This window comes from Hyaena hyaena, unplaced genomic scaffold (genome assembly GCF_003009895.1).
Source record: "Hyaena hyaena isolate Hyena2069 unplaced genomic scaffold, ASM300989v1 scaffold_5, whole genome shotgun sequence".
Taxonomy (NCBI): domain Eukaryota; kingdom Metazoa; phylum Chordata; class Mammalia; order Carnivora; family Hyaenidae; genus Hyaena; species Hyaena hyaena.
The window spans coordinates 8,865,273-8,887,593 of NW_024080637.1; the positions used below are offsets into that span (position 1 = coordinate 8,865,273).

General features: G+C 38.0%; 1 protein-coding gene across 1 annotated transcript in view; it reads right to left on the minus strand.

Moving 5' to 3' along the window:
• The window catches only part of OSBPL9 (oxysterol binding protein like 9), a 177,717-nt gene extending 156,931 nt beyond the window's left edge, over nucleotides 1-20,786 (minus strand). Inside the window, exon 1 of the mRNA XM_039238149.1 lies at nucleotides 20,671-20,786. Coding sequence (XP_039094080.1) covers nucleotides 20,671-20,781 — 111 coding nt within the window. The 5' untranslated portion in view covers nucleotides 20,782-20,786. The remainder of the gene's footprint in view (nucleotides 1-20,670) is intronic.
• Nucleotides 20,787-22,321: the final 1,535 nt, after the last annotated feature.

Consider the following 22,321-nt stretch of genomic DNA (forward strand, 5'->3'; position numbering starts at 1 on the left):
TAATCTTTTAAAGATTAGTTCAGCATATTCCAGCATATACTAAGTACTCAAAAGTATCTTAACTTATGAGTTAACTAACTCACAAAATCTAACTTGGTGTTGGTACATAGTGCCATCAATGAAAACTTGGAAGTATAACTATGGATTTACTCTGCTTCACAAAGCAACTGAGCCTGGAAAAGTTTTATACAAACATATTCAAAATTCACAGAGGGACATTATTTTACCATTTAAACTAATTCTACAATCCTTTCCTAATGTAAAAAATGCCTTCCCAAACCTGTTATATAAAGACACTTAAATTCTGGGGTACCTGGGTGGCTCAGTCAGTTAAGTTTCTGACTTCAGCTCAGGTCATAATCTTGCAGTTCATGAGTTCGAGCCTCACATTAGGTTCTCTACTGATGATGCAGAACCTACTTGGGATTCTCCTCTCCTCTTCTCTCTGCCCCTCCCCTACTTGTGCTTTCTCTCTCCCTCTCTTTCTCACTCACTCTCAGATTGATAAACTTAAAAAAAATTAAAGATACTTAAATTCTTATCTGAATAACCTTACTTTCCTTGAAATAAACTAAATCTGTATTAAAAAGATCAAGTAACACAACTATATAGTCAACTAATCTTTGACAAAACAGGAAAGAATATCCAATGGGGAAAAAAGTCTCTTCCACAAACGGACAGTTGGGAAAACTGGACAACAACATGCAGAAGAATGTAACAGGACCATTTTCTTACACCATATGCAAAAACAAATTCAAAATGGATTCAAGACCTAAATGTGAGCCAGGAAACCATCAAAATCCTAGAGGAGAACACAGCAACAACCTCTTTGACCTTGGCTGGGGCAACTTCGTATTAGACATGTAACTGAAGGCAAAGGAAACAAAAGGAAAAATGAACTATGAGACTTCAAGATAAAAAAAGATTCTGCATAGAGAAGGAAACAATCAACAAAATAAGAGGCAACCAACGGAATGGGAGAAGAAATTTGCAAACAGCAGATCTGATAAAGGGTTAGTATCCAAAATCTACAAAGAACTTAACAAACTCAATACCCCAAAAACAAATAATCCAGTGAAGAAATGGGCAGAAGACATGAATAGACACTTTTCCAAAGACATCCAGATGGCAAACAGACACATGAAAAGATGCTCAACATCACTTATCATCAGGTAAATACAAATTAAAACAATGAGATACCACCTCACACCTGTCAGAATGGCTAAAATTAACAGCACAAGAAACAATAGGTGTTGGTGAGGATGCCAAGGAAGGAGAACCCTCTTGCACTGCTGGTGGGAATACAAACTGGTGCAGCTACTCTGGAGAACAGTATGGCAGTTCCTTAAAAAGTGAAAAACAGAACTACCCTGTGATCTAGCAATTGCTGTACTAGGTATTTACCCAAAGGATACAAAAATACAGATTCAAAGGGGTACATGCACCCTGATGTTTAAGGCAGTGTTATCAACAATAGGCAAACTATGGAGAGAGCCCAAATGTCCACTGACTGATGAATAAAGATGTGTATATATACACAATGGAATATTACTCAGCCATCAAAAAGAATGAAATCTTGCCATTTCCAACAATGTGGATGGAGCTAGAGTGTATTATGCTAAAACAAATAAGTTAATCGTAGAAAGACAAATACCATAGGATTTCATTCATATGTGGAATTTCAAAAACAAAACAGATGAACATATGGGGGGTGGGAGGGAGGAAAGAGGGAAACAAACCAATGAGAGACCCCTAACTATAGAGAACAAACTGAAGGTTGATGGAGGGAGGTGGGTAGGTGATGGGCTGGATGAGTGAGGAGCATTAAGGAGGGCACTTGTTATGATGAGCACTGGATACTGTATGTAAATGAAGAATCACTGAATTCTACTCCTGAAACCATTATGGCACTGTATGTTAACTAGAATTTAAATTTAAAAAAAAATAAGACATCCAGATGGCCAACTGACGCATGAAAAAATGCTCAACATCACTCATTATCAGGGAAATACAAATCAAAACCTCAATGAGATACCACCCCACACCTGTCAGAATGGCTAACATTAACAACTCAGGAACAACAGATGTTGGCGAGAATTCGGAGAAAGAGCATCCCTTTTGCACTACTGGTGGAAATGCAAACTGCTACAGCCACTCTGGAAAATGGTATGGAAGTTCCTCAAAAAATTAAAAATAGAACTACTCTACGACCTAGCAATTGCACTACTAGGTATTTATCCAAGGGATACAGGTGTGCTGTTTTGAAGGGGCACAGGCACCCCAATGTTTACAGCAGCACTAACAGCAGCAGCCAAGGATATATACACAATGAAGTATTACTCAGCAATCACAAAAAAAAAAAAAAAAAGAAATCTTGCCATCTGCAACTACGTGGATGGAACTAGAGGGTATCATGCTAAGCAAAATTAGAGAAAGTCAAATATCATATGACTTCACTTATATGAGGGATTTAAGATACAAAACAGATGAACATAAGAGAAGGGAAACAAAATTAATATAAAAACAGGGAGGGGAACAAAACATAAAAGACTCTTAAATATAGAGAACAAACAGAGGGTTGCTGGAGGGGTTGTAGGAGGGGGATGAGCTAAATGGGTAAGAGGCATTAAGGAATCTATTAGTGAAATCATTGTTGCACTATATACTAACTTGGATGTAAATTTAAAAAATAATAAATTAAATTTAAAAAACAACACAAACTCAGATAAATGAATAAATAAATTTTAAAAATAAAATAAAAAATAAAAGATCAAGTAAGAGTCTCATCTGACATGCTCCAACACTCTCATAGCTAAAAGTGAAGTCTCCTGGGGTGCCTGGGTGACTCAGTCAGTTAAACGTCCAACATCAGCTCAGGTCATGATTTCACGGTTTGAGGTTGAGCCTTGCATCAGGCTCTCTGCTATCAGCAAAGAGCCTGCTTTAGATCCTCTGTGTCACTCTCTGCCCCTGCACCAATGGTTTTCTCTCTCAAAACTAAGAAAATAAACTTAAAAAAGAAATTTTGGCATCCCACACAGCTTGCTTTCAGAGAGTATGTCCACTAACACACTAATCAGAAAACCTAAGTAGATAGTCTCCGTAATGGTTATATTTCTTGTTATGAATAAATTGGAATACTAGTTCATATAACAGTAAACACAATGTACATTTAGTGAATATATGTCAAACACTGTCATAAACTTTAGCTTTTTGTTAACATTTACTGAGCACTTTTATGCCAGACACTGTGTCAGTGCTTTAAGCACAATTTTATTTAATTCTCACATCTGTCTTATAAGTTCTTTTATTATATCCATTTTATAACAGAGGAAGCAAAAGCTCAGAAAAGTTTAAGTAACTTGCCCATGGACTCATAAAGAGTAAGTGGGAGATACAGGATTCATATCCAGGTCTAACTCCAAAGGCCATGAATTTCTACCAGTTACTATAAATCTGGTTAAGTCCTCCTTCAAAGATTTTCTGAGCCAACAAAGGCTGATTGTCCACATACCTTATCTGAGAACTTGGTTCATACATGTTTTGAAGGTCACAATTTTAGAAAAATAATACAGTATAGATATAGTACATAAACTGTGTCATACCTGACACAGGGTATCAAGCATTTAATTGATTTCATAATCAAGTATATTAATATTTCTGTAGTATAACACTAACTGTGATAAAGCCCATAAATAGCCTCACAGTTCAAGGCAGGCTTTACTTCCAAATGGGAATATAATAAATTTAGGGAAAAAAGTTTTGGAATTCAAAGATTAAGAAATTTCAGGGGCGCCTGGGTGACTCAGTCAGTTGGGCATCTTGACTCTTGATTGCAGCTCTGGTCATGATCTCACCATCATGAGATTGAGCACTGTGTCAGGCTCCATGCTGAGTGTGAAATCTGCTTGAGATTCTCTCCATCCCTCTCCCTCGCTCCTCCCCCACTCATGCTCTCTCTCTCTCTCAAAAATTTTTTAATAAATACATAAGAAATTTCAAAATTACAGTAAAGGACTGTGGGATTGTATTTTGATCTAATGACCTATTACATTGTGAAGTCCTATGTCTTTCATTATTTCTTTAAAAAGACCATTTTATCTTTAAGTCAGAATATTAAGCCAACAGATCAGTGAAAAGAACTACTTTCACAAGGTTTAATTAAGCACAGCCATGATGACTTGCAGTTGTCACATTCTAAAGTTAAACATTAAATACTAAAGGGGCGCCTGGGTGGCTTAGTCGGTTAAGCGTCCGACTTTCGCTTGGGTCATGATCTCGCGGTTCGTGGGTTCGAGCCCCGCGTCGGGCTCTGTGCTGACTGCCAGCTCAGAGCCTGGAGCCTGTTTCAGTCTGTGACTCCCTCTCTCTCTGACCCTCCCCTGCTCACGCTGTCTCTCTCTCTCTCTCTCTCCTAGAAATAAATAAAACATTAAAAAAATTAAAAAAAAAAAAACATTAAATACTAAATAGTAGCCTAAATTCTGTAAATTAAAGTATGTCAATATATGTAGATCTCAATGTAAATTTTATTTTTGCTTTGTTTCTCAAATACTGCCCAAAATACTAAATAATGATTATTTCACAAAAAATGATTGAAGAAATGTTGGAGGCATGCATGTTAAACTCCAGGTGGTTTGTGTCATGTATCAGTACAGTACTTCTCTGTGCAGTGATAATCCATTATCATCATTCAACTTTACTTCTCCAGCAAAAATGTTCGAGGGAAGTTTTACCTCATTTGGCAAAGACTAAGTCAGGACCCAAGATAAAAGGTCATGAAAAGACAAAAAGAAGAGCATTACAAAAATTTAAAGACAGGAAAATTTGTACAACATACAAAATAATTAGCATGTTATTTAATAATAACACAGAACCACAGAATTTTGTTGGAGTCTTTGTCCTAATTCTAAGACCTCTTCAGGCCCCAATTTAGATGGAGCTATACTCCAAAAGCTCCTTGTTCAAATTTGGAGACTAGAACTCAGAACAAATTTTTGCGAAGAAACTGCTAAAAATGGTTCACAAGAATTCCAGAGGTATGGCTAAGGGTTTAAGAAATTTCAAGGACAGGGGTGCCTGGGTGGCTCAGTCAGTTAAGTGTCCGACTTCAACTCAGGTCATGATCTCACAATTCATGGGTTCGAGCCCCACGTCAGGCTCTGTGCTGACAGCTCAGAGCCTAGATCCTGCTTCAGATTCTGTGTCTCCCTCTCTCTCTGACCCTCCTCTGCTCACGCTGCCTCTCTCTCTCTCTCTCTCTCTTTCAGAAATAAATAAAACATTAAAATAAATTTTTTTAAGAAAATTAAAAAAAAATTTTAAAAATTTTTAAAGAAAAAAGACATTTTCAAGGACTTTGGGGTACCTCAGTGACTCAGTCAGTTGAAACTTTTGATTTCGGCTCAGGTTATGATTTCACAGGTCACAGAATCGAGCCCTGACAGCACAGAACCTGCTTGAGATTCTCTCTCTCCCTCTCTCTCTGCCCCTCACCACCTCTCAAAACAAATATTTCTTTTTAACACTTAAAAAAAAAAAAGAAATTTTCAAGGGTGGTAGGATCCCCTCTCTAATGAAAAAAAAAAAAAGAAACCTACCTCAAGGCAACCTGGCTAAACACATACGTGACAACATTCCTCATGACCTTGTAACATAAGACCACTTAATCAGACTGCATGTTTGTGTGTTACCATATATGGGAGACAAAGAAGTAAAAAATATGTAAAAAACTATGCCACATGGCGTTTGGGGCTCAGTTCTTCGGGTACAAATTCAACTGAGCGGTACTGGCAGGAATAAAGTTGCTTCCTGGAAAGAAAAGCCTCAGTGTCACGACTCTGTGAGAGAATCCTGCTACACAAGACTTGAAAAGTTAATGATCTACAATAAACATATAATATTTTCATAATGTGGGAGAAAAAACTTTTTAGAAAATCAGTGTAAAAGCCCTAATTCTTTGTCAGGTTTAATTTTACTTCAAAATTAGGTTTCTTAAAAAGGAAAAAAAAACAAAAGAAGGCAGAGAGTGAACATGCAAGTACAAAATGGTGGGCTTGTCATGCAAATTGTCACCTATCAGAAATTTACACTTAACTCCTCTTCCAGGTGACTACAATTTCAAAGTAGAATTATCTTCAAGAATTTGCCACTATCTTTCTATTCTCATGTCCTGTGAATATGAAATACTCATCACTCAACAAATTCTAAAACTTTGGCTTTAATGAACTGTAATCGAAAGGAGAGTCTTTGCTTATCCTTGGCATTTCAACAGGAATGATCTAAATCCCTATCTTACATCTCAGATGTAAAAAGACTCAGTACTTTTTAATGATTAATCAATGTAGTTAGCATCATTTTAGAATGATCTTTGCAGAAAGTTTACATCATTGTGATAATGATGTTAATTATTTATTACCTGTCAGCAGACAAGTGGGTTTATCATCATTTTAAAGTATCACTGCAAATGCAATTCAATATCCTGACAGAAAGAACATTCTATTTGGAGTGAGAAAACTTGATCACACAAATTATTATGTGATTTCATTAAGTCTCAATTTCTTCATGTATATAGGAAGTAATATTAACTATTTCACACATTCTCTAAATATTTACTACTCACTAAATGCCAGCTACTGCTCTAAATGCTAGAGATAAAATAATGAAGATAAGTTTCTCATGGAGTTTACATTCCAGAGGAGAGAAAAAGACAATAAACAAGAAAAAACAATTTCAATAGCTAACAAAAAATGCTATGAAAAAATAAACCATGATCATTGTGATAGTAACTGGCTCGGAGTGAGGTCTACTTTAGATAGGTTGTTATGGAAAGGCTTCTCTGAGCAGTGACATCTGAATGAAGACCTGTATAACAAGAAGGAACACATGCTACAGACCTGGACTGATAACAGACTGAGAAGCTAGAAAACCTATGCAAAGGCATTGATGCAGGAACAAGTCTGAGGTGCTCTAGGAACAGAAAAAACTAGCTAGAGTGGCTAGAGAGTGGTGAGCAAAGGGAGTAGTACAGAAAAATGAATGTAAGCAGATACGTGGAAGCACATATAGGTCATAATAAAGAGTTTGGATTTTCTCCTAAAGTTACTAGAGAATTTCAAGCAGGGAAGTAATATGACCTTTTTCATTTTTTTCTTTTTTTTAAGAAATATCATTTGGGCTGCTGATATAAATGGATTTTAGAAAGTAAAAATGGAAACAAAGAGAATAGTTATGAGATTTTTTGCAACAGATCAAGTGAGACATGATGATGATGGTTCACATGCTACCATGGTAGCAAGAAAAGAATGGGAGATGTTGTGAGGCTTAAGGAGATGATATATTTGACAATATTAGAAAATACCTAGAACAAGATTAACATCTAATACAGGCTTGTGACAGACTGTATTTTCCAAGAATAGCCAATAATATTTCTCATCCCACAAGCTCTTCTAAAGTGCCACTTCCTCAGGGTGCATGGGTGGCTCAGTCGGTTAAGTGACCGACTTTGGCTCAGGTCACGATCTCATGGTTCATGGGTTTGACCCCAGCTTTGGCCTCTGTGCTGAACATGGAGCCTGCTTCAGATTCTGTGTCTCCTCTCTCTGCCCCTCCCCTACTTGTGCTCTGTCTCACTCTGTCTCTCAAAAATAAACAAATGTAAGAAAAAAATTTTTAAATAAATAAAATGCCAGTGCCTCATGAAAAAGTAGAGTCTTACCTGCTGGTGGGTCTCCATAAACTGCCTTAACTAAGGAAACTGAGTATTACCCAACTGAGTAGAACTATGGGAGATAACGCAGATTATTGTAACTTCCTTTCATCATCAAACAGGATAGGAATCTTAATCTCCCAAAGCCAGATAACTGAGGTCTCATTAAGTAAGAATGAAGGAAAAATTACATCCTTTGTTCATTTTGCTACTTGAAGAAATACAATACTACACAGAAAAATTTTACTAAAACGTAAGTAGAATATGTATAAAATGATCTAATTATATAAAATATACATACATGTATATTTAAGCATAAACTATTTTCAGTAAAGTTATTCTCCAAAACACAGGAATTTCAGATGGGACTTCTCTTCCTTCTATTGTATATACTTTTCCATACTGTTTCAATTTTTTTTAAATTAAAGTGTCATCTCTTATTTTTAGAATAATAAAACTATTGTTTTAAAGGTTTAAAAGAAAGAGGAATTAGGGGCACCTGGGTGGCTCAGTCAGTTAAGCATTTGACTTTTGACTTTGGCTTAGGTCATAATCTCACGATTTGAGAGTTCGAGCCTTGACAGCACGGAGCCTGCTTGGGCTTCCTTGCCCCTTCTCTCTCTCTCTGCCCCTTCCTGACTTGTGCTCTCTCTCTCTCACCAAATTCTGCAGAGACAGTGCTATTAAAATTAAGTGTCAAAAAGTACCCATTGGGTTTAGCAATAAAGCTATCACTGGAGACCTTTGCTAGGATATTCAGTAAAATCTGGAGGTAAAGACTGCTGCAGAGTAAATGTAAGATGGATGATGAGATACAAACAGTATAGAAAAACTCTTTCCACAGGTTTAAGAAGAGAGGTTAGGATGGTATTTCCAGGGTGATACAGCACTAGCAGAAACATTTTTCTACTTGAAAGAAATATGACCATGTCAATTTGTTAATAAAAAAAGTTAGTAAGAACTAAAATCCATATGGAAATTCAAAGGACCCAAAACAGACAAAACGATCTTAAAAAAAAGAAAAAAAGCTAAAAGACATACCTCCCAATTTCAAAACTTATTACAAAACTGTAATAATTGAGAGTCACCTGGGTGGCTCAGTCAACTAAGCATCCAACTCTTGATTTCAGCTCAGATCAGGATCTCACAGTTTGTGAGTTCAAGCCCCGAGTCAGGCTCCATTTTGATAGTGTGGAGCCTGCTTGGGATTCTCTCTCTCACCCTCTCTCTCTGCCCCTCCTCTGTTCATAAGTACATGCTCTCTCTCAAAATAAATAAACTTTTTAAAAATTAAAAAAAAGACAAAGCTATAATAATTGAAACAGTGTGACACTGGCGTAAGGATAGACATAAAGATCAATGGAGTAGAATTGAGTTCAGAAATAAACCTGCATGTTTATGGTCAATTGATTTCAACAAGGATGCCAAGAAAGAAAATACTCTTTTCATATGGTGTTAGTATAACTGGATATCCACATACAAAAGAATAATAAAAAATTATAAAGAATATAAAATATAAGAAAAAGAATGTGACCCATAGCTCACACCATATACAAAAATTAATTCAAAATGAATCAAAGACTTAAACGTAAGAGCTTAAACTACAAAACTCTTAGAACAGAAGTATAAACCTTTGTGGCCTTAGATTAAGCAGTGGGGTTTTTTTGTTTCTTTTTTTGATTGTTTTTTAGGTAGGCTCCACACCCAACATAGGGCTTGAACTCAACCCTGAGATCGAGAATCACGTACTCTACCAACAAAGCAATACAGGCACCCTTAAGTAATGGTTTTTTGTCACCAAAGCATAAGCAACAAGTTAAAGTTAAATAAGATGTAATCAAATTTAAAAATTTTGTGCTTCAGAGAACACCATTAAGAAAGTTAAAAAAAAAAAAAAAGGAGAAAATATTTACAAATCATATATGTAATAAGGGACTTGTATCTAGAATACATTAAAAAAAAGTCTTACAAGTTAATAAAAAGACAAGTAACACAATTTAAAAATTAGCAAAGGATCTGAAGAGATATTTCTCTGGAAAAGATATACAAACAGCCAATAGACATATGAAAAGATGTTCAACATCAATACTCATCAGAGAAACGCAAATCAAAACCTTAATAATATACTACTTCACCCACTTAGGATGGCTCTAATAAAAATGACATATAATGATAATGTTCGCAAGGATATAGAGGAATTGGAACCCTTATTTCTCTGGTGGGAATGTAAAATGGTGCCACTGCTTTAAAAAACAGACTGGCAATTCCTCATAAGATTAAACATAGAGTCATCATATGACCCAGCAATTCCACTCGTCTATGTATCTAAGAGAAATGAAAACATATGCCCACACCAAAACTTATGTATACAAATGTTCATAGTAGCATTAATCACAATAGCCAAAAAAAAGTGGAAACTCAAATATCTATTAACTGATGAATAAATAAATACAATTGTGTGATACTCATACGAAAGATTATTACATCAGTAAAAAGTACTGATATGTACCATAATATAGATGAATCTTGAAAACATGCTAAATGAAAGAAATCATGTTAGAATTATTTAAGGAATAGTTTTATAAGAGGAATCTATTAAATGAAATGTATAAAATAGGCAAATCTATAGAGACCAAAAGATTAGTGATTGCCTAGGCTGGGATGAAAAATGGGTAATGATAAAATGGAAACAGTGTTTCTTTGGGGGATGATGAAAATGTTCTAAAATTGATTATGGAAATGGTTACACAATTCTGTGAATATACTAAAAACCATTTAACTGCATCCTTTAAATAGATGGTATGTGAATTACTACACCAGTAAAAGTGTTACACACACAAAAAGAATAAAAAGCAACAGGCAACCCAAAAATTTACTAAAAATTTCCACATGAAATTGTTACAACAAAGATTTTTTTTAACATTTGTTTATTTTTGAAAGACAGAGCACGCACACACATGTGCAAGAGAATGTGTGGGGGAGGGGCAGAGAGAGAGAGGGAGACACAATCTGAAGCAGGCTCCAGGCTCTAAGCTGTCAGCACAGAGCCCGATGCAGGCCTCTAACTTGCACCCTGAGATCATGACCTGAGCTGAAGTCAAGCCACTCAGGCACCACAACAACAAAGATGTTTAATTGTTGTACTGCAAAATAATATTCTTAAAAATAAACCACAAAAGCAGCACCTGGGTGGCTCAGTGGGTTATGCATCTGACTCTTGATTTGGGCTCAGGTCACGCATGATCTCACAATTCGTGAGATTGAGGCCTGAGACAAGCTCTGTGCTGACAGGACAGAGTCTGCCTGGGATTCTCTCTCTCTCTCTCTCTCTCTCCCTCTCTCTCTGCCCCTCCCCTGCTTGTACTCTCTCTCAAATAAATAAACTTAAAAAAAGGAAAAGAAAAATCACAAAAATCCATACATAAAAAGGAAGCTGAAGATACATGAGAGAAAGGGAGTAGAGAAAAAGCAGATGAAGGAGAAAATCTACAGACTGAGGTCCTGTGAAAATTTGTGAGCAGACTGAAATCAGAACACCCAAGGATTACCTCTTCCACTCAGATGGGGACAGATGCAGGTAAGGGTTGGCAGGAAAGCAGGTATATAACAACATGGGAACATGATGTTGAGAGTGTTCCCACTAAATGTACTCCATTGTCTCAGAAGCGTGGGACCTTCTCTAAATAATAGAGGAAAGACAAGGGTTGAAAGAATGTAGAGACAGCTGGCAGAGTGACAAAGCAAATATTCACCCAATATTTTACCTAACCATCTGTGCTATAGCAGTAATGCTAAAATAAAATACAAGAAATAAGTAGACAATCTTAGCAGGAAGGCTTAATGTGAACAAAACTCCAAGAAACAAAATCAACTTTCATAATAATCTTAACATTGTCATGTGAATGGGAAATAAAATAATTATGAATATCTCAAAACACTTCCCTTGAATATAATTCCATTTGTATGACTTGTAATGATTCCGTGTATCTTGTAAACTTAACTTTTGCAAAAAGAAAAAAAAAGCAAATTCCCTTTTTTTAAGGAACTAGTCTAAGAAGAGAATCCTTCATGATAAAGTGAGAAGGAAAATAAGTAACTGGACTGGCCATTTGTTTGCCTTTCTCTACAAGCAATCAAAGGAATTAAATTCTTAATCTAAATCACTTGTGCATTGTTACACCTTTGATTGGAATTATGTAACTATTTGAAAATCGAATCCTATGACAATTGCCACATACAGGAGCAGCATGTTTAAGAACAACTCTTATTTTCTGTGCTTCCACAAATTATGCTTACAACAGAAGAAAGAGCTGACTGCTTGTCTGTTACAACAAACGATGCACAAGTTCCCACACAGCTCTACAGGCTCTGGATAATTAAACAAAAGCCACTATTGCTGATATAAAGTGTTACATAAACCATGGAAACATACATATTTGCTATTAGTATAATGTGCAAAATTTACAAAGCTGTGTAAAAAACAATTCCAAAACAGCCTTCTGAATCTCATCTCCAAGTTTTAAAGGGCCTTGGACATTCCATTCACTACGAGAATAACGTGCCGCTCTGTAAGACTTGAAGATCATAATGCTCAGTACTGCCACTGAGTTTACAAACTTGACCAGATAAAGAATGTACTCTAGATACAGCTAGTTAATGATAACAAACGTGAAATGATTAAATGCCCAAAGAATTAAATGAGCAAGTTTCCAGGGTATTAAAACAAGAAAAATCAAGGCTGACTAGAGCATTCAAGAAAGCAAAAGACATAAAATTTCCATATACTTCTTCCCACTGAGACTACTTACCATTTTATGAGCATTCTTCTTTTCAGGACATTTAGATTAGATACAATTTTGTTCTGTTCCATTTATTTATTTATTTATTTACTTATTTTACTACTGTTTTAAGTTTATTTATCTTTTTTCAGAGAGAGAGAGAGAGAGAACCAGCAGGGTAGGCACAGAGAGAGAAGAGAGAATCCCAAGCAGGTTCTGCAAACCCATGAACCGTGAGATCATGAACCGAGCTGAAACCAAGAGTCAGACACTTAACCACTGAGCCACCCAGGCGCCCTGGTTCCTTTTATAATTCAAAAGCTACTTTATTAGTCTTGGACTTCTAATATATACCATTTAACCTTAATAAAAACTGTCAAGAACAGTTTATTTAGAAAAGTATAAATTCACTTTTGTTTGATGGGATGGTGCTGATATCTTTCTAGGAGAATCTGAAACTACATCTTTTACATCTTTGCAGGAAAAATACATACTCCTAAGCTCTTCAAAATTCTTGATCATCTTCCAAAACAATGCTAAGGACTGCTGAATAACACTTGAATGTATTTCAACTACCAGTGGTTCTGAAACGCAAAATCATTATGAGTCTCTTCCAGGCAGCAGGTAATAGCAAAGAATATATGATTTTTCTAAAGATTCTTTTTACAAAGAATACCTGGAGTGGCCCTGGTAACTTACTAATTGTTTCTAACTTTCTCTCCAAAATGTTACAAAAACCATGCAAATCAAGAAAGAGAGTCAAACATTTGGGGTAATGATGAAACAAATTATATTTTATAATCTCAACAGGTTCCTCAAACAACTTGATTAACCTTTAATGTGTCCCTCGCTATACCTTTTCCCAGGTCCCAAGGCCACTGATCTAAATCTTTACTAATACTTCTTAAGTCCTCACTCTACCCTTATTTTTAACATGGACCTTGAGTCCCTATAATATTTAAGCCAACCCCTTAGAAGCACTCCCCCTCAATTCTATGTTTCTCTCTGCCTCTTTCACAATGAAATATCTTGAGTAATGTGCACTTTTTCTACTTCTTACACCTTATTTACTCTTTAAACCACTCCAATCTACCTTCCTTCCACAACTACCACCAACAGAAACTGCTCTCACTAAGGGCATTTATGATGTCCAAATTGATCAATCCAATGGATATTTTTAAACTTCACCTATTCAATCCTCTCAACTGTATTTAATCCAACTCACGATTTCCACCTTGACTGCAAGTGTTCTGGTTTTTATATCTCTGGCTGTCCTTGTCACTTTCCTATTACAGGGTTGTTGGTTTTTTTCTCTGCCAATCCCTTGAATGTGACTGTGACTTAAAAATCTGTCCACAGGAGCACCCAGGTGGCTCAGTAGGTTAAGCAGCCGACTTTGGCCCTACCCCCAGCCTCCCCCTTGTGCTCTGTCTCTCTCTCTCTCTCTCTCTTTCAAAAATAAATAAACATTTAAAAAACTGTTTTTAAAAATCTGGCCACAAATTCTTTGACACTGGTTTCAAACTTGCCCTTTGAAAGACAACACTAGTTGCCCTCCCCATGCCTGTAATTCCCAACCCCATGAGCATGAGCTAAACTGTAGGATTCATTTCTAATGAACAAAATAAGGCAGAAGTGATATTCTCAGACTAACACATAAAAGGCACTGCAGTTCCTTCTTGCTTTTACCTTGATCATTCCCTCTAAGTGAAGCCATAAAGCCTGTCATGATGATACTAGTCTAGCCTGGAGAGGCTAACTGGTGAGGAACTGAGGCCACCTTCCAACAGCCAATAAGGACTGAGGCCTTCTGCCAACTGAGAGTGAGTCATCCTGGAAGCAGATCCTCTAGCTCCCATCAAGCCACTGTCTTGACTGCAACTTCTTGAGACCCTGAGCCAGAACCACCCCAGCTAAGTCACTCCCAAAGTACTGGGCACAGAAGCTATGATAATAAATGTTTGCTATTTTAAATTGCTAAGTTTTGGGGTAATGTGTTACAAAGCAATAGATAACTAATCCAATGGTGTCTCTCAGCATCCTAATTATTCTCACTCATTCTCTCAATTCTCCATGTATAAAGCTAATATAGATCTATAACTCAGATTTTTTTCCTAAATTCCAGACTATAGGACATCTTTACATCAATTTCAACATGCCCTAAAGCAACCTTTCCCCCAATACATTCTTCCTATCTTCACTATCATCATTCATCCATGTAAAACCAAAAACCTGGATTTCATCAGACAACTCTTCCTATTTTGCTCATATTCAATCACTAAGTCCTATCAATATGACCTGATTATTTCTCTATAATAACAGTATTCTTTAAAGAATACAAACTTCACCTATACCTACTGATCAATTTTATTTAAAAAAAATTTTTTTAATGTTTATTTATATTTGAGAGAAAGAGACAGCACAAGCTGGGGACGGGCAGAGAGATGGAGACAGAATCTGAAGCGGGGCTCCAGACTCCTAGCTGTGAGCTGTCAGCACAGAGCCCAATGCAGGGCTCTAAGTCACAAGCAGTGAGATCTTGACCTGAGCCAAAGTCAGATGCTTAACATATACTGAGCCACCCAGGTACCCCCCACTACTGATCAATTTTAAAAATCAGAGGCAATCAGACATCATGTGCCACTTGACAGAATATGTTCCACCTATTAAGAATTCTTGCCCTAAAGAAAAAAAAAACTGAACCTGATTAAGCTTCTAGCTCTAATTACCATTTTATACAGTTCCTATATTATAGGAAATATGGACAACAAAGGAACATGGTTAAACATACCATACAACATTGCTAGTGAAATCCAGAATGTTGAAAACTCTACATAATGAATAACCTGATTTCTTCAACAAATAAGTGGGAGGAAAAAAAAAAGGGAAGGAGACCTATAAATTAAAAGAGATGCAATTTTATGTGTGATCTTATTTGGAATCCTGACTCAAACCTACTGGTGAGGGAGAGATGCTTGAGACAACCAAGGAAATTGTACACTGACTGGATATTTGATATTAGTAAATTATTACTATTATATGGCCCCTTTAATGTTTATTTTGGGTTTTTTTTGTTTTTTGTTTTTTTTTTGGTTGTTGTTTTTTTTTAAATATTTTTATTTACTTCTAGGAGAGAGAGAGAGAGACAGCGTGAACAGGGGAGGGTCAGAGAGAGAGGGAGTCACAGACTGAAACAGGCTCCAGGCTCTGAGCTGGCAGTCAGCACAGAGCCCGACGCAGGGCTCGAACCCACGAACCGCGAGATCATGACCTAAGCGAAAGTCGGACGCTTAACCGACTAAGCCACCCAGGCGCCCCTTTAACGTTTATTTTGAAAGAGAATAGGGAAAGGGCAGAGAGAGAGGGAGAAAGAAAGAATCCCAAGCAGGCTTCACACTGTCAGTGCAGAGCCCAACTCAGGACTCGAACTCACAAACCATGAGATCATGACCTTAGCCGAAATTGAGTTGGAAAGCTTAACCAACAGAGCCACCCAGGTGTCCCTTAGTATTAATTTTAATAATGGTATTGTGATAACATTTTTTAAAAGAGAGAGACCTTAACTTTCAGTAATAGATCTAAATTATTCATAAATGAAATGACATATAGTCTACCTGAGATCTGCTTTAAAATAATCCAATGGTGGGTAGGGGCGCCTGGGTGGCTCAGTTGGTTGCAGGGCTAGCTGACTCTTGATTTCAGCTCAGATTATGATACCAGGGTTGTGGGATCAACCACCTCATCGGGCTCAGCATGGAGCCTGCTTAAGATTCTCTCTCTCCCCACCTCTACCCCTGTCCCCCACTCATAGGCGCTCTCTCTAAAAAAGTAAATAAATAAAATAATCCAATGGGGAAGGAAGGGGTGGTGGAAATATTAACAAAACTAAATTGGCCTTATGTTGATAACTGTACATGCTGGACGATAAGAATTCATTTTACTATCATTTATATATATACGTATATATTTTTTAACATTTATTTATTTTTGAGAAACAGAACATAAGAGAGGAAGGGGCAGAGAGAGAAGGAGACATAGAATCTGAAGCAGGCTCCAGGCTCTGAACTGTCAGCACAGAGCATGACATGGGGTTTGAATCCACGAACCATGAAATCATGACCTGAACTGAAGCCAGATACTTAACCGACTGAGCCACCTAGGCACCCCTGTAAGTTTTTCTATAATAAAAAGTACCCACAACACTTAAATGACTGTCCACTGTCCTGGGGGTAAAGTTCAAATTCCTTAGCATGGTTTACCAAAAGAAAGCCTTTCATTATCCAGCCCTTGCCTACCTCTCCAGCTCACTGCTGTCCATCCCACAGCCCAAACTCCATACTCTCAAACTCCTTACTCTTGTCTGCTCTAAAACCATTTATTCCCTCTATCTCAAGCAGTTATCTCTCTCTGCTCACAGGGCTAACCTCTAATCAACCAGGTCATAGCAAACCTGCTTCTTCTAGGAAACCTTTCCCAACCCTCCAAGACTGAGTCAAGTAACCATCTAGATAGCCTCCCAACATCCTATGTCCCCTATCACAACTCTTACTTGCTGTATCCCCCAGCAGATTCTAGGTATCATGAAAGCATGGATTATTTCCATTTTATTTACCATTTTAACGCCTCTGCCTAGCATACTGCCTGGCACACAGTAGGTTCTCAATAAACATTTGATAAATTTACAAAAGGCATGACCTTCACTTTGTAACCTTCCATCTCCTCACATATCAGTAACTATAACTCCCTCAATTTTCCTTCCTTTCTCAGCTTCCTTTGTGATCATGATTCACATAAATTGTTGGCTGTACACAGTGTTCCCAAATTTATATCTTAGCCCTTTCTTGGTATCTCATCCAATAAAAATGCAACAATTTATATACTATAATTTAACAGATCTTCATCTCCAGGCCTGACCTATGGCTCCAAATGTCTTTTGGGCTCAATCTCCTGTTATCTCCCATACGTATCTTTACAGTAGAGTTGTTCAGAAATACTCAGTATCTTCTTAATGCACCTTTATGTTCTCAAGTTTCCCATTTTGTGCATATTTCCCATTGCCTGAAATGTCCTTTTTCTCTTCTTCCTTTATCCTGTAAATCTCAGCTCAAATGTCTCCCTCACCTTTTCCAGGCAATGTTCCCACAGCACTCTATTCTTATTTCTATTGTAGAATTTATCATATTGTTTTGAAATTTATCATATTGTTTTGAAATTACGTTTAGGTGTCTGCTGCTAGATTGTGAGTTTTTAGGTAGAAGGGACTCTCTCACCTTCATTCTGTATCTCCACTATATAATACAATGCCTATTAATTGCTTACTGAATGAACTGTATTAATATTGTTTCTAATAATTAAGAGACTGAACTAGAACTGAAAAGACTGCCTAAATCACTTTCCTTAAAGAGATAATCAGTTTCTCTGTTCCTGTACGGGGCAGAATAACATTATATGAAGCTCTTCTTCAAAAACTGAAAATTCAGAGATTATGAAAATAAAAGAAAGGTAAAGTAAAAAGACCATCCATTCCCAGAGAACAACAGGTCTAGGTATGGGCCCAGGCCCAGAGAAAAAGATCCAGGCTGAGATGAAGTTTAGGTGAATCTATTCTGTTCATGACAATCCCAGTGATTCTAACCCAACACTGAGATAATCCTAATATCAATTTTCAGTACAGGACAACTCTAAAGCAAGGCCAATCTACTTTAGTTCAGGGTTTTCATGGCCACCCTGGAACAGATCTCCAATCACAGAACCAGACCAGAGCCTAAATGATTCTGGAAACAAGGAACAGAGTGACTTGCTATTTATCACTCTGTTTAAAAGGCTATGTAACTGATTAGACACTCTTCCTGGAAGATGCAGCTCCAAGTTATCAGACACATGCACTAAACTGCACCTTCTAATCCTTCCAAATCCCAATGTTCCAAAACAATGTCCAGGTATAAAGAAGTCACTGCCAACATTCAATGTGTCTCCTACTTTGCCTCTAAGTGATTACCTATCCTCTTCCCATCTTTGCTGGACCTTCTCTAACTTGGGATTAGGTATCATTTTATTTTCACAAGATCATTTCATTTTATACTTCTCTGCTGTTTCTCTACAAGCAAATGTTTTAACACCAAAGACCTAGGAAAGGGGGGGGGGGAAGACTTCTAAGTTGCCATTAGTAAAAAATATGATACCTCCTTCAGCTGGCAAGGATTATGTTTTATAGAGTATGGTATCAGAAGGGAGAAATTAGGAGAGGGGGGTAGGGAGGGGAAGGAGTATATAAAAAAAAAAGAAAAGTGTGTTTAGCCAGCAAGGCAAGGATCTATCAAAGTATTCAAAAACTAAAAGGGAGAGGAGGCAGTAAAGGATACACTAAAGGAAGAAAAACAGGAAGAAGGAAGATTCTGTCTGGGCTAGGAGCTCCTAAGAAGCCCAGCTAAGGGCCTCTGCAGTACAGCCCTAGAATTTAGACCAATACGATAGGATTTGTGAAGTTAACTTAATTCCATAGTGCCACTTACTGAAATTACCTTAATAGGCTAGAAAGGGTCCATGGGATTTTCTGATTACCACATCTACTGAAACCCAACATTACTTTTCATTGATCTAAACCATGGGATTTCATTATCCCAGAGTTTTCAGTATACAGTGTTCAGTTGCCTCACTTTCACGGCTACTTAAAGATAATCTTGAATGATGGTTTAAATCTCATTCAGGTTTAGTCTTTTTCTCCCTTTAAAAAGTATATAGAGCAAGGAAGTTGATAGTTAAAAGATGCTGAAAGTTATATTTTTTCTCCTGCAGACTTGCCTTTAGTAACTCACAGCTTGCACTGTTCTCCTTCCTGCAGTGAAAGTGAAGTGTAGTGAAAACAGTCAGGAAGCCAAGAAATTTGGAATCCTGATTACACCACTTACCGCTAACTTTGTGGTCTTGAGCAAATTACTTAAGAGCCTGGAGCCTTAGATTCCAAAACCGTAAAATGGGGATAACAAATACCTACCTTGCATGGGTATTGTGAGTAAAATGAATTAAGGGAATCACTAAACTAGACTATAAGCTCCAGACGGAAAAAAATGGTATCTTGATTTGTTGATTCTTGCTCACACCTCCATGTGTGTGCACACACACCCACACACACCTAGTCCGAAGCAATAGTAATTAACATATAGTGGGAGTTCAGTAAATATTTTTAAATGAAAAATAAATACTAATGTCTCCACTTTTCACATTAACCCTTCCTCTATAATGATATTTTTTCTTTTATTTTCTGAAGTCTTCAAAGGATTCTATTGTGTCCTTTTACGTGGTTTCCTCCCTCTCATTGGCTATTATTAACTATAAACCATTCAAAGACAGTACCTTTGTAAGTAATTTCTCTAATCCCACCCACCTTCCGTTTCTAATGCTGCAGGTGTAGAAGGGATAGTCAGATTCGTGGCAATTCGTACACTTGCCCATGGGCACTGACCCGCGTTTAACGGAAGCCCTGCACTCAGCCCTCCAGAGGTACAACTTTCAGGACACACCGCACTGGCCATTCTCTCTTCGTTAACAAGAGACTCCTGTGTAGGAAACCCTCGACTTCAAAAGTTAAGGCGTCAGTTAGGCTCGCCTCTCATAGAAATGAAGAGTGCATTCCATGAAAGAAACACTCAGTTTGGGCAGACAGGAGGGATTTTTGGCTTCGTGTTGCCCGAGAGCCAGCTACCTTAGGACCTGGCTAAGCCTGTCTGACCACGGCTCGAAGAAGGCAGAGCTCTTTAATCCCTGGAGGGAAGCTAAGGGGCGCGGCCGTCTACAGGCCTTGGAGGGGCCAATGTCAAGTCTATGACAATATGGGGAGAACCTCACGGACTGCGCGACCTGACCCTTTAAATCTTGGCTACGATCACCCTCACCCATCTATATCCGCTCTGGATCCCAACACAGATAAATACCGGACCCTAAAAAAGAAACGCGGCTCGCCCCTAACCCATAAATCAGACAGCCACTGGCAGCTTATTGGCTGCCCCCAGCATCTTCTTTGCCCTCATTGGCTATACTGGGTGTAAATCCTTCCCCCCACGAGGGAACCCTCTCGTACGGCGGCACCCCCAGTTTAGCAACCTTTACCCGGCTACCAAAAAGCCCGTCACCCCTCAAAGATAGCGACCCCCGAGGCGCTCGGAACTTTGCCCCCCGAGGTCTCACCGTGTAATAGGAGAGCAGTCCTGCGTTATAGTCCAGCACAAACCAACGGTATTGCCAGCCCTTCATCACGTTAGTCCATTTACTCAGCGGCCCTTCCATGATGGACGCCATCTTGGGAGCCGCCAATGACAACAAACGGCCTGACGTCACTCGCCTATAAGGCATTCACCATGCGGGGGGCGGAGCCGCCACGGGAAAGGGAGGGACCAGACGGGGCAGGGGCGGGACCAGTTGGTGCTTCTCCTCCTAAACTCCCCCACCCACACCCCCAGCTATCAATCTCAAACAAGCTTTCTCGGGGCTCCTGTTGTGTGCGGGACTCGGTGCCAGGGAATTGAGGAGTACAAGCCTGAATACCGCTAAGATTATTTATTAATATAAATAATTCTATTACTCATTATATCTTACACGTCCCAGGGATTTCACATCTGATATTCCTTTATATATTCATTTCAAAAATCTATTCAAGAAATATTTGCTATTTTGTGGGTCTTCTGGGTGGCTCAGTCGGTTAAGCCTCCGACTTCGGCTCAGGTCATGATCTCACGGTTCGTGGGTTCAAGCCCTGCATCGGGCTCTGTGATGACAGCTCAGAGCCTGAAGCCTGTTTCAAAATCTGTGTCACCCTCTCTCTCTGACCCTCCCCTGTTCATGCTGTCTCTCTCTCTCTCTCTCTCTCTCTCTCTCTCTCAGAAATAAATAAAACCATTAAAATTTTTAAAAGAAAAGAAATATTTGCTATTTTGTGCTAGATACTCTTTTAGGCTTTGAGGATTCAACAGAGACTTCATGAGGGATAGAAGGGAACAGGAAATAAAATAAATAGTAAATTATGTAGTATCTTAAACACTGGTAAGTGCTATGGAGAAAAATTAAGCAAGGAAAGAGGCAGAGAGTTAGGAGATGCAATTTTACATCCTCAAATAGAGAAGGCTTGAATGACAAGGTAACTTTTGAGGGAACACCTAAAGAATGTGAAGCGGGGAGCCTGGGGGAAGAAACTTCCAAGGAAAAATAACAAGTGCAAACACCATTAGCCTGGCATGTTGAAGGAACAGCAAGTTCAGTGTGAGTGAAACAGTGAGCTAAGGATAAAGTAGTAGGAGACAAGGTCAGAGAAGTAAGGGTAGATAAATCACTTGGAGCCTAAAAAGACAATGAAAATATTGTCCTACTATATTAGGCACTGTTCAGGGTCTTGGGAATGCAACAGTGAGGGAGCCAAACAAGTTCCTTACTTTCTAAAAGCTTAAATTCGGTGTAGAAAAGCAAATACTAACTAAACAAGTAAACAAGAAAAATAATACTGATTTAGGGGGGAATAAAAAGAACATCTTGCAGAGAATTTGAGTTGATGTACTAGGAAGCCAGTGGATGGCTACTTTATATTTGGGGTGGGGGATCCAGATATGCCATTTAAGTTGAGATGTGAAGGATAAGAGCCAAACATGAAAATATGAGAGAAAGAGCTAAAAAGGAAGCTGAGAAGTGGGGTATTAGCTAGAAGTAGTGACAAGATCAAGGGAGAGGTTTTGTCTTTTTATTTTTTTTTTGAACTTACAAAGTATCTTTATTTAGGTACTGTGTTTATGAATCCCTTCTCTTCGCTGATAACACAAACTTTAGGAAAAAGAGTATCACTGAGGGAGTT